This window comes from Pongo pygmaeus, chromosome 19 (assembly GCF_028885625.2).
Source record: "Pongo pygmaeus isolate AG05252 chromosome 19, NHGRI_mPonPyg2-v2.0_pri, whole genome shotgun sequence".
NCBI lineage: Eukaryota > Metazoa > Chordata > Mammalia > Primates > Hominidae > Pongo > Pongo pygmaeus.
In genome coordinates, this window is record NC_072392.2 from 68,179,287 (window position 1) to 68,191,495 (window position 12,209).

The 12,209-nt window shown below is 52.8% G+C and overlaps 1 protein-coding gene across 4 annotated transcripts in view; it reads right to left on the reverse strand.

The window, feature by feature from the left end:
- The window catches only part of ABCC3 (ATP binding cassette subfamily C member 3), a 57,252-nt gene that overhangs the window by 7,781 nt on the left and 37,262 nt on the right, over positions 1-12,209 (reverse strand). For 3 of the 4 annotated variants that reach the window (XM_054460089.2, XM_063656983.1, XM_063656984.1), the window contains 10 exons: positions 10,569-10,736; positions 10,051-10,240; positions 8,394-8,508; positions 8,096-8,240; positions 7,782-7,989; positions 7,284-7,594; positions 5,942-6,141; positions 5,658-5,784; positions 3,981-4,082; positions 132-278 (listed from right to left, as the gene is read on the reverse strand). In XM_054460089.2, coding sequence (XP_054316064.1) covers positions 132-278; positions 3,981-4,082; positions 5,658-5,784; positions 5,942-6,141; positions 7,284-7,594; positions 7,782-7,989; positions 8,096-8,240; positions 8,394-8,508; positions 10,051-10,240; positions 10,569-10,736 — 1,713 coding nt within the window. Of the gene's footprint in view, positions 1-131; positions 279-3,980; positions 4,083-5,657; positions 5,785-5,941; positions 6,142-7,283; positions 7,595-7,781; positions 7,990-8,095; positions 8,241-8,393; positions 8,509-10,050; positions 10,241-10,568; positions 10,737-12,209 lie in introns of those variants that run through there. The other variant, XR_008495249.2, reaches the window with a different exon arrangement.

A 12,209-nucleotide genomic window follows, 5' to 3' on the forward strand; every position in this document is an offset into this window, starting at 1 on the left:
GACTCCCCTGGAGGCCGAACAAACATCTGGCTGGAGCACTTGCTCTCTCAAAAGACCCAAGCTCCCCACAAGGGCTGTGGCCGTGTCTGCAGGCATGAACACACACGCAGGCCCGCCTACCCCACGCGTACCTTCTCGCCACCGTGCACATGCAGACTCAGGTCTCTCAGCACCAGGTCTAGGCCCGGCCGGTAGCGCACGGAATAATTCCGGAACTCCACCTCCCCACGTGGGGGCCAACCTTCGGGAGGGCGGCTGCCTTCCACCACCCAGGGCGCCTGGCAGGAGGGGCAGATGGGGTCACATCAGCTCCTGCCCAGTGCAGCCCTCTTTCACCTTTCGATCTCTCTCCCCCAAGGCCCCTCAATCCTCCCCAACTATGATCCCTGGGAGGGTCCTTGGCACCCCTGTGGCTCAGCCTTGTGTTCAATGACTCCTTTATCCCTCTGACTTTATTCCCCACAGATCTACTCCAACACTCCGGTGTCCTTCCCCTCCCAGTCTCTCTGCTTGCCCATGTTCCTTTTTTTTTTTTTTTTAATTTTTGAGAGAGAGGGTCTCAATCATGGCTCATTGCAGCCTTGAACTCCTGGATTCCAGCAATTCTCCTTCCTCAGCCTCCCTAGTAGCTAGCACTACAACAGGCACATGCCACCATGCCTGGCTAACTTGTTTTGTTCTGTGACAAGTTCTTGTTCTGTCACTCAGGCTGGAGTGCAGTGGTGCGATCATAGCTCACTGCAACCTTGAATTCCTGGGTTCAAGCCATCCTCCTGCCTCAGCCTCCTGAGTAGCTAGGACTACAGGCCTGTGTCACCACACCTGGCTAATTTTTAAAGAAAAACTTGAAGAGACTGTGTCTTGCTGTGTTGACCAGGCTGGTCTCGAACTCCTAGCCTCCAGGGATCCTCCTGCCTAGGAGGATTCCCAAAGTCCTGGGAATACAGGTGTGAGCCACTGTGCCACACCTTATATTCCTTGAAGTGCCCTCCCTGCCTGCCCTAACTCCCCCTCTCATTACCTTTACCCATTCATTATTACTGGGTGGCAGCCCAGTGCCAGGCAGTGGGGCCACAATGGCACCCCATTGAAACAGTCCTCACCCTCGTGAGATTTACGTTCTAGTAGAGGGAGGCATATAATCAACAGATAAGCAAATCTATACAATGTAAGAAGTGATGAGTGCTAGGGGCCAAGAAGTGCTTAGTGTTGCTGCTTTACACCGGGTGGTCAGGGAAGGCTTCCTGGAGGAGGCAAAGATTTTAGTAAGACCCAAAGGAGGTGAGGGAACACGCCAAGTGGATATCTGGAGGGAGGGCATGCTGGGCAGAGGGAACAGCAGGCGTAAATGGCTCTAGGTGTGTTCTGGAGCACAGTGGCAAAGGCAAGAGGTAAGAGGCTGAGGTAGTGGTGGCCCCATCATGTAGGGCCTTGCAGACCATTTTAAGGACTATTTTTTTTTTAACTCTGATTAAGATGCAAAGCCATTAGAGGGCTGTACACAGAGGAATGACGTGATTTGATTTTTTTTTTTTAATCTCTTGGCTGCTACAAGCAGAATAGACTGGTAGGACATAAGATGATGGTGGCTTTGAGATAGGATTGGCTACATAATTTGGGAGGCCCAGTGCAAAATGAAAACCTGAGCCTTCTTGTTGAAGAATGATGGAGAATGTCAAGGCGCTGACGGCAGAGCATTACTCTAAACGCGCCGTTCTTCCGGGAGTGGGGACGCTGCGACTGTTCCCGTGGAGCCAGCCCTGCTTCGAGGCAGGAGAAACCACGTGGCTAGAGGTGAAAAAGCAGAGCAGCAGGCACAGATTGGTCTCTCGAGGAGGTGTCAGAGAACGGGTCGTGGGGTTGAGGGCAGACATTTATAGGATACAGAGACAGGAGCATGGGTATCCATGCAGGAACTGGGCTGCTAGACATGAAGCAGGGGAACTGGAAGCTCCCAGACAGTGAGGGGTGAGGGGCCGGAGGGTGATGCCTGGGGAAGCCAGGCTGGGGTCAGGCAGGTGGACTGGCGGGTGCAATGCAGGCCACAGAATCCACGAGGACTCCAAGAAGAAGGGAGAGGTCATTTTATTGGGACGTTGCTAAGAGGTTGAATTAGATGAGAACAGAAAAGCATCCCCTGGATTTGGAACCAGGAAGGTCACTGGTGAGCTGTCTCCGTGGAGCAAGGGCTAGAAGGAGGACTGCAGGAGGCAGATGAGATCAAGGCTGATGAGGAAGCGGACGGAGCTTGTGGAGACCGTACTTTAAACCATGCTTCACGACAGAGGAGCAGAGAAATGGGGCAGTGGAGTGCAGGGGGGAGGGTTTGCGTGTGTGTCTGGAATGGAAGATGTGATGGAATATTTTTGCATGTGGATGGGAAGCGTCCAACAGAGGGAGCAAGAATGACAGGAGATGGAGGGCGGGACTGAGGAAGCCAGGTCCTCAAGCGGCCATGAGAAGAAATGGAGGGGCTGGGCTTTGAAACAGAAAGGGATGATTCCTGCTAAAAGTGAAAAGAAGACAACGGTGAAGGAGACACAGGCGGGTTTAAAGACCGAGAGGCAGGAAGGTTGAGGGAGTTCACGTCTTAGAACCTACTTTTTTATGGAGGTGTCAGGCAAGGTCGATGGCTGAGCAGGAGGGAGATGTGGGGTTTGAGGACAGAGATTATTCAACAGAATTCTTTCTGAATGTGAGAACATGGGCTTCTTGGGGAAGCAAAGCAGGAACATGCAGCCGTGGTGTGTGGTTATAAACTTGTCAACTCAGTGATTTTTCTCCTGCAAGCTTTTTTTTTTTTTAGACAGAGTCTCACTCTGTCATCCAGGCTGGGGTGCAGTGGCACAATCTCGGCTCACTGCAACCTCCACCACCTGGGTTCAAGCAATTCTCCTGCCTTGGACTCCCAAGTAGCTGGGAATACAGGTGTGCACCATCATGCCCAGCTAATTTTTTGTATTTTTAGTAGAGATGGGGTTTCACCATATTGGCCAGGCTGGTTTTGAACTCCTGACCTTAAGAGATCCACCCACCTTGGCCTCCCAAAGTGCTGGGATTACAGGCGTGAGCCACTGCGCCCCGACTCCTGCAAGGTTTTAAGTGCTCAGGGCAGGCATGAAGAAGGCAGGTTGGTGGGCTCAGCTGGGGTGGGTTTTGGAGGTGAGTACAACTGAGAGAAAAGAGAGAGAAGGGCGAGGCAGGTGAGAGCGTTTGTGTTGGTGGAGCATAGACTCTAGGCTGGCTGGGGAGGGAGGTGAAGGCAGAGAAGCCGATGGACAGAGACACAAAGGGGGGTCATGGGATTGGGAGTCCCAGTGAAGGCAGACTGCTGTGACAGTGGGGGACTTGGAGCATGAGAGCAAGCAGGGATAGGAGTGTGGGCCGAAGATGGGATGCTTGACACTGATGCTGCAGCTTCTGGCCATGAAGAGGTCTGAGGTGTGACCATGAGAGGGGGCGGTGGAGAAAAGTCTGGAACCCCCAGTAGGGGACAGCTCCTTTTCCCCAACAAAGGGCATGCTGCCCCACCTCCACGCCTTTGCCCAGGCTGGTGTCTTTGGCTGGAATGCTCACCTTCCCACTGCCCACCCCACCATCTTACTTAGTCTATCAAAGCCTGTCCATCCTTCTCATGTAAGCTCATCTCCCCTGGTCACCCCAGCTGAAGGATCTCCCTCATCTGTCCTCTCCAGGTGCACCACGCCAGAGATCTGTTCATCCACTGCAAAGCCTTGCAACAGGTCTTACCCCTCCCACCAAATCAGAATCACCTGAGGGCAAACACCGTCTTGCTCAACTCTGATCTCTCTACGCCTCCTAGCATAGAGCGTTGGTTGATGCTCAGTAAGGAGCGAATGGATAAATGAATGAAGAGCCCTATACACAGCTGGCCCTGATGTTGAGGGAGGGAGGGCCACCAAGCTTTCTTCCCCAGCTACTTCAGACTCCCCCTGTCCTGGGCTCATGCCAGTACCCACCTCTGTCACTGTCTTGGAGTACTCCTTGACCCTCTCCACAGCCACGATGTTAGACTCCAAATCTGACATCATTCGTATCATCCAGTTCAGAGCAAATGTCACCTGGCCAAAGAGACTGGGTTATGTGTATGCCAATCTCCCCTCCCCACCATAATGGCTTTGGGAGGAGTTCAGACTCCTGGATCATGTGCCCATCAATGGCATCCTAGCCCATGGATGACCCAGGTGGGCCTGGATCAAGCCCACAGGCATGCCAGCTGGGGCTGTAATCATGAATGACTCCCTCGGGCAGTGACAGTGCAGACTTAAACAAGGACCACCTCGCCTTGGTTTCTGTTTCTCCAACTTTAATATGTATAAGACTTCCCAGAGAATCTTGTTAAAATGCAACGCCGGATTCTGTAGTCTGAGGTGGGACTTGGGACCTGAGATTCTTCATTTCTAACAAGCTCCCAGAGGATGCTGATGCAACTGGCCCATGGGCCACACTTTGTGTACCAAGGAGTCTTGATCAAAATGCAGAGTCCTCAGCCCCATCCTAGGTCTACTGAATCAAAATGTACATTTTAACAAGTAGATTCATATGCACACTGACGTTTGTGAAAATTGACCTTTCCGGATTGCTTTTTGTTTGCCAACGCGTTCAAGGTTTGAGTCACCTGAGGCATTAACAATGTGATCTGCTTTACAAAAATTCTGTTTGCAGTTAGGTGACTCTGACAGTACAAGCTGGCATCAGGATGACCTGCCTGACCTGCAGCCCAGGCTTCAGTCACCTCGTCTGTGTACTTCCTCTGCAAGCATGTGAACGTGAGCAGTATGCCAGCCCTACACTGTTCTGACCTGTCACATGAGCCTACAACTTGCCCAGAGACAAGAGAAATTCTGTTTGTCCTTTGGGGCTAAGCTCCAAGATCATTTCTACAACACCCCAAAGCAATAAACTCCTCTGCGCTTTTTTTTTTTTTTCTCTTGAGATGGAGTCTCGCTATGTCACCCAGGCTGGAGTGCAGTGGCGTGATCTTGGCTCACTGCAACCTCTGCCTCCCAGGTTCAAGCTATTCTCCTGCCTCAGCCTCCCGAGTAGCTGGGATTACAGGTGCCCACCACCACGGCTGGCTAATTTTCGTATTTAAGTAGAGATGGGGTTTCACCATGTTGGCCAGGCTGGTCTGGAACTCCTGGCCTCAGGTGATCTGCACACCTCGGCCTCCCAAAGTGCTGGGATTATATGTGTGAGCCACTGCAGCCAGTCCCTCTTCTGGGCTTTTAAAACATTTTGTTTCTCCAGCCACAAAGACCTGCTCAGCCTGCAGCACAATCCACTGCTGATGGGGGTCTCTCCAGCGCTGGACTGTGAGGTGTCAGGCAAGGTTGACGGCTGAGCAGGAGGGAGATGTGGGGTTTGAGGACAGAGATTATTCAAAAGAATTCTTTCTGAATGTGAGAACATGGGCTTCTTGGGGAAGGCAAGTAGGAACATCCAGCCATGGTGTGTGGTTATAAACTTGTCAACTCAATGATTTTTTTCTTTTTTTTTTTTCTCACAGTCCTTGAGAACAGACCCTGTGGCTGGTGCCCATACTGAGCAGGGAGGGGCACTCGGGAAATGCCTGGAACACCTGTGTGGTTTCTGTCCCAGTGGTGGCCCTGCCCTGAGGTCCAGGCCCTTCATACCTGCAAGGAGTAGGACACAGAAAGGCCCACCAGCCCCGGATTCAGGCTGCTCCTCCCAATGACGGCAAATAGTGCAGCAAAGAGCACCACACAGTTCCCCACGAATTCCACTCCAATGCTTAGCCACCTGTGGGGGGTCAGATGAGGAGGAAATGGGTCAGGGGCAGGGAGGGGCCAGTTTGCCAGTTTTCTGCTTAGGGGAAAGGAGGGACAAGGACCCTGAACACCACAGAGCCTGCTGGGAATTCCTGGAGGAGCAGGGAGAGAGGGAGGCAGCTTCTGACCGGTTGGAGATGATGTAGGGGTAGCAGCTTCTCTGGTTGGCATCCACCTTAGTATCACTGATGACCTCAAAGTCCCGGCTACGGTTGTAGGCCCGGATGACACTGGCACCAGTCACTGTCTCCGAAAAGTGGGAGTAGATAGGTGAGCGGCTGACTGATTCCAGCCGCTTCAGTTGCCTTGATGTGGCTGCATAGAAGCGCTGATGGAGGGAGAAGGAGTTTGGGGTCAGGGCCATGGAACCCCCAACTCAGTCCTGCCTGTCTCTGAACTCATCCATTTTCAGATGAGTCCTCCCAGCCAGCCTCACTCCCACCACGAGACATCGCTGCCTTCCCCCACCTCCAAGGTCCCAAGACTTGGGGCCTTGATGTGTCATTCACTCCTTCCCTCTGATCATCTCTGCTTCAACCCCACAACACGGCTCTGCCTCCAGTTTCCATCCTCTCCTCTGTGGCCTAAGATATCCAGGACTATACAGGATGTCTATCTGATTCTCCCCAGCCCAGCACAGAGCACAGCCTAGGTCATGGTTGCTATACCCAGGTGCTGAGCATCTATCCCCGGGAACTCACTAATTCATTACAGAACAGGAGTTCAGTGTCTGCAAAGACCTTTTACAGTTAGCTGTATCTGAAGGTTATCAACTCATCTATGTTAAACACATGCATACCCGTATGTTTAGATATGTATAAAAGGAAGGAAAGGATAATGTGTCCCAAACTGTTGACAATGTTTTATCAAAAAACAGCCAACAGGAAGGCCAGGCATGGTGGTTCCCACCTGTAATCGCAGCACTTTGGGAGGCCGAGGTGGGCGGATCACTTGAGGTCAGGAGTTCAAGACCAGCCTGGCCAACATAGTGAAACCCCGTCTCTACTAAAACTACAAAAATTAGCTGGGCGTGGTGGTGCATGCCTGTAATCCCAGCTACTTGGGAGGCTGAAACAGAAGAATTGCTTGAACCTGGGAGGCGGAGGTTGCAGTGAGCTGAGAATGTGCAGCTGCACTCCAGCCTGAGCGACAGAGCGAGACTCGAGACTCTGTCTAAAAAAAAAAAAAAAAAAAAAAGCCAACAGGAAAGTCCCAGTGCCAGCTACAATGTATAACTATTTCATTTTATTCTCTCACCAACTCCATGAGGAAGGTCTATGAGTCATTCTGTTTTACAGGTGAGGCAAATGAGTTTCAAAGAGGTTAAGTAATGGCTCCCCTAACATAAATGTTAAGCAACGACTGCCCCTAACAAAACCCTGTAATGTTGGTGGCCTGAAGCGTCCCACCCCTGCTGCCCCTGCCCATGTAGATGCCCTGCCCCATACCAGCACCACGCCCACCCCACACCTGCACTAAGGTGTAGAGCACAGCCAGGGGCAGGATGACCACAGCGAAGAGCGGCGTGCTGGCCACGATGACCACAAGAGTGGAGATGGCGTTGAAGAAGGAATTCAGCAGCATGAGGATGACAGGGGCCAGAACCTCATCAATGACATAGATGTCCTTGGAGAAGCGGTTCAGGATGCGGCCTGAGGGTGTGGTGTCAAAGAAGGACTGTGGCGAGCGTATCTTGTTGTGCAGCAGTGCCTGGTGCAACACACGGGCAGCCTGGATGCCACCTGCTGCCATGGCCATGGCTGACAGCGTCACCAAGAGCCCTGTTGGAGAAGGCAGAGGGCACTGGCTCACCTGGACTAGTGAGCAGGCACAAAGGGGCAGAATCAGAGACACCGGTTGACCAGAGTGGGTTAGGGAGGCTTGGATGCAAGGGCATGCTTTGGGGGGCCTGGCAGCCCAGAGAAGAAGGGATATTGGAGCCCCTTCTGGACACCCCCACAGGCTCACCTTGCAGAATTCCTAAGGCGGCATAGACGCCCAGCCTCTGGGAAGTGTTGTTCTGTCTACTGTCTGCCACTGCATCATTTGTCCAGGCGCTGAGCCACACATTGGCTCCAATGGCAGCCGCACTTTGACCCACATACAGGAGACAGATGGCCAGCGTGGTATAGAGCCCCACAGCCTTGGCATAATCCCAGAACACACTTAGCTCCACCTGTAGGGAGCAGCCATGGCAGTCAGGACAGGGGACTCCATAAACCCTGGGGCTGCTGGGGCCTGCCTGTCCATCCTCTCCAGCCCCTCTTGCCCCACCGACTCACAGTGCCAATCTCTGCTTTCTCCTTCTGGGTCAGTGCCCCATCTGCCTTCGCCTCTGTCACCCGCACCTTCTCCGATGGACCCAGGTGCCTCCGGGGTACAGGCCGACCCTGTCCCTCCCCATCCGAGGACACGGCACTCAGCTGTCTGTGGAGGCAACTGGTCAGGCCCAGGGAGGGGGCCTCAAGCACCCCCAGGACAGAGGCTGGGAGTGTCAGGGAGAAACCTGCACCCCACCTGGCAGGGCTTGGGGAGCCCTGATACAGCCTCCGGGAGGGCTGGGAGCTCTCAGGAGCTCACCTCATAAACTGCTTCTGGACCACGTAGGTGACTGGATCATTGTCTGTCAGATCCGTGTGGTTGCTGAGTGTGTCTTCAATCAGCAGTGCCTCCTTATCCTCTGCACCTTCCAACGCTGCAGTGGGGTGGCAGGAAGGAGATAGAGTTCAGCTAGTTCTCCCTGCAAGCCTCTGGTATCTCCCATTCCCCACTCTAATGAAAGGGGCTCAATGGACAAGCATGAAAATTAAATGAGGGGGATTGAAAGGGCAACAAGAAAGACTTGGGTTAGGCAACAAGAAAAACTCTCTTCACAAATTATGGAGAAAGGGACTCAAATACAAGGGTTAGGAACTTGGGCTCTGGAGTCAGAGTGGCTGAACTTAAAACCCACGTCCTTGGCTGGGCGCGGTGGCTCACGCCTGTAATCCCAGCACTTTGGGAGGCTGAGGCGGGCAGCTCACGAGGTCAGGAGATGGAGACCAGCCTGGCCAACATGGTGAAACCCCGTCTCTACTAAAAATACAAAAATTAGCCGGGCGTGATGGCGGGCACCTATAATCCTGGCTACTCGGGAGGCTGAGGTAGGAGAATCGCTTGAACCCAGGAAGCAAAGGTTGCAGTGAGCCAAGATCACACCATTGCACTCCAGCCTGGGCAACAGAGTGAGAAACTGTCTCAAAAAAAAAAAAAATCTGCATGACAGTAGGCTTAAAAGAAAATGTGTCCAGTGTGTGAGCAAGGGGCACAGCACTTGGTAAATGCTCAAGGCACGTTGGCTGTACATATAGCCATAGGCAAGAAAGCCCAGGAAAAGGTCTGTGAGCCAATCCAGAATTGGGGGCTGGGGAGCTGGGTCTGGGCAACAAGGAGCCAGGGGCATGTTGTGAGCCCAGAGACTTCAACAAGCTCCATGAGGACTATAATTTTTTTGTTTGCTCACTGCTATAGCTTAGTGTCTGGAACAGTGCCTGTATATAGTGATTGTCCAATAAATTTTGGTTGATAAATAAGCGGCTTTGCCAAGCACTTGCATACTTGCCAAACTATTTATCCATGAAGCAGCCTTGCCACACAAGCTGGGCCTGGGCCCTCCTATGCTTTCAACAGATGGAAAACAGGCTCTGAGATCGGGCAAGGTGGCTCACACCCGTAAGCCCAGCACTTTGGGAGGCCGAGGCGGGCAGGTCACGAGGTCAAGAGATCGAGACCATCCTGGCCAACATGGTGAAACCCTGTCTCTACTAAAAATACAAAAATTAGCCAGGCGTGGTGGTGCGTGCCTGTAGTCCCAGCTACTCGGGAGCCTGAGGCAGGAGAATCACTTGAACCTGGGAGGCAGAGGTTGCAGTGAGCCGAGATTGCGCCACTGCACTCCAGCCCGGCGACAGAGCAAGACTCCATCTCAAAAGAAAAAAAAAAAAGAAAGAAAGAAAACAGGCTCTGAGACTGGGGCTGAGGATCTGAGTTCCCACAATTAGGGTGGAGTAGGGTGGAGGAGGCAGTGGGACCCGACTATGTCTAGTTTACTTTCCCTCTGGTGACCGTCACACAGATGGCCCAAGTTTCCCAGAACCTGCCTGGCACAACACTAGGCCAGTCTAGACACACTCAGAGACCCCAGACAGGGGGGATGCTGGGAGGGCATGGGAATCAGAGGGCCCAGGACGGCAGATACCGGTCCAGCTGTCCTCCAGGTGCCCTTGGTCCTCATCGGGGGCATAGTTGCAGAGAAAGTTGGCAAAGGAGCTGTTGCGCTGCAGCAGGGCTGGGTAGGGGCCCATCTCAGACACCTGTCCATCAGCTAGCACGATGATGAAGTCTGTCTGGGGCAGGAAGCTAATGCCGTGCGTCACCAGCACTCGCGTCTGGGGAGAAGGCAGCAGGCTCTCACCCCTACCACCCTTGAGCACACCCCTGGCACAGGCATGGAGCCACAGAGTGAGTGTGAGGTGTGCCCATGTGCCAGGGAGCTTGGACAGACACATGGGTGACTCACCCTGTGCTCGCCACAGCCTGCTCAGAACCTCGTGGGTGGGGGAGTTGTCCCCACAGGTTTCTCCTGATGTCCAACCCACATGACCACTTCTCACGCCCCCCACACCTCCAGGTCTCATCCAAACCCCTCAGCCTCTCACCAGCTCTCTTCGGGCCTCAGATCTCACCTTAGCCCCCTTAGCCTCCGGCAGGCCTCACCTTGCCTGCCAGCACACCTTCTGGCCCGATGACGTGGTCAAAGATGTGCTTGGCCACATGAGAGTCCACCGCGGACAGTGGGTCATCCAGCAAGAAAATATCGGCATCACTGTAAACAGCTCGAGCCAGGCTGACCCGCTGCCGCTGGCCCCCAGACAGGTTAATGCCCTGGAGGGAGGCGGGGGGGTGGGAAAAATGGGGTCAGACAGGCACAGGGAGACAATGGCCTGTCCACTGTTATTTGGGATGGCAGAATTTTTTTTTTTTTTTTTTTCTGAGATGGGGTCTCACTCTGTCACCCAGGCTGGAGTGCAGTGGTGTGATCTTGGCTCACTGCAACCTCTGCCTCTCGGGTTGGGGCAATTCTCGTGCCTCAGCCTCCTGAGTAGCTAGGATTGATTGCAGGACCACCATGCCTGGCTACTGACTAAAATATTTTATTTTTTATAGAGACAGAATCTCCATAAGCTGCCCAGGCTAGTCTCCAACTCCTGAGCTCAAGCAATCGGCCCACCTCAGCCTCCCAAAGTAAAGTGCTGGGATTACAGGTGTGAGCCACTGTGCCTGGCCAGAACAGCAGACTTCTGAATCTATATTTCACATGGGGCCTAATCTGTCCCTGCAATGCTGTGAGGGACGGAGGTAAAGGGTAAGTCCTCCTGGGGCAGGCGAGGCCATTCTGCTCCATTGGTCACCACCCTGCCCAGCTTGGTGTCCTGCCCAACCCATCTATGGATGAATGGGCACACAAATGTGTATATACATATAATGAAATATCATTCAGCCTTACAAGGAGGGAAATTCTGACACATGCTGCAACATGGATATGCCTTGAGGACGTTATGCTAAGTGAAATAAGCCCGTCACGAAAAGACAAATGCTGGATGATTCCACTTACGTGAGGTACCTAGGTGATATGGTTGAAATATTTGTTCCTTCCAAAGTTCATGTTGAAACTTACCCCCCAGTGTGGCAGGATTGAGGGGAGGCATTTACCAGTTGATTAGGTCATGAAAACAGAGCCCTCATGAATGGTTGATCCATTTATGGATTAATAGGTTGATGCGTGAATGGGTTACTGGGGGAGTGGGACTGGTGGCTTTATAAGAAAGGAAGAGAAACCTGAGGTCGCACGTGGTGGCTCATGCGTGTAATCCCAGCAATTTGGGAGGCCGAGGTGGGTGGATCATTTGAAGTCAGAAGTTCAAGACCAGCATGGTCAATATGATGAAACCCGTCTCTACTAAAAATAAAAAAATTAGTCGGGCTGTAGTTGCGTGCACCTGTAATCCCAGCTATTCGGGAGGCTGAGGCAGGAGAATCATTTGAACCTGGGAGGCGGAAGTTGCAGTGAGCCAAGATCACGCCACTGCACTCCAGTCTACAGTCTGGGCACCAGAGTGAGGCCTAGTCTCAAAAAAAAAAAAAAAAAAAAGAAAAAGAAAAGAAAGGAAGGAAGAGAGACCTGAGCTAGCATGCTCGGTCCCCTTGCCGTGGGATGCCCTGTGTGGCCTTGGGACTCTGCAGACTCCCCGCCAACAAGGAGGCCCTCTCTAGATGCAGCTCCTGGACCGTGGACTCTTCAGCCTCCATAACTGTACAAAATACATTTCTTTTGTTTATAAATTACCTAGTTTCAGG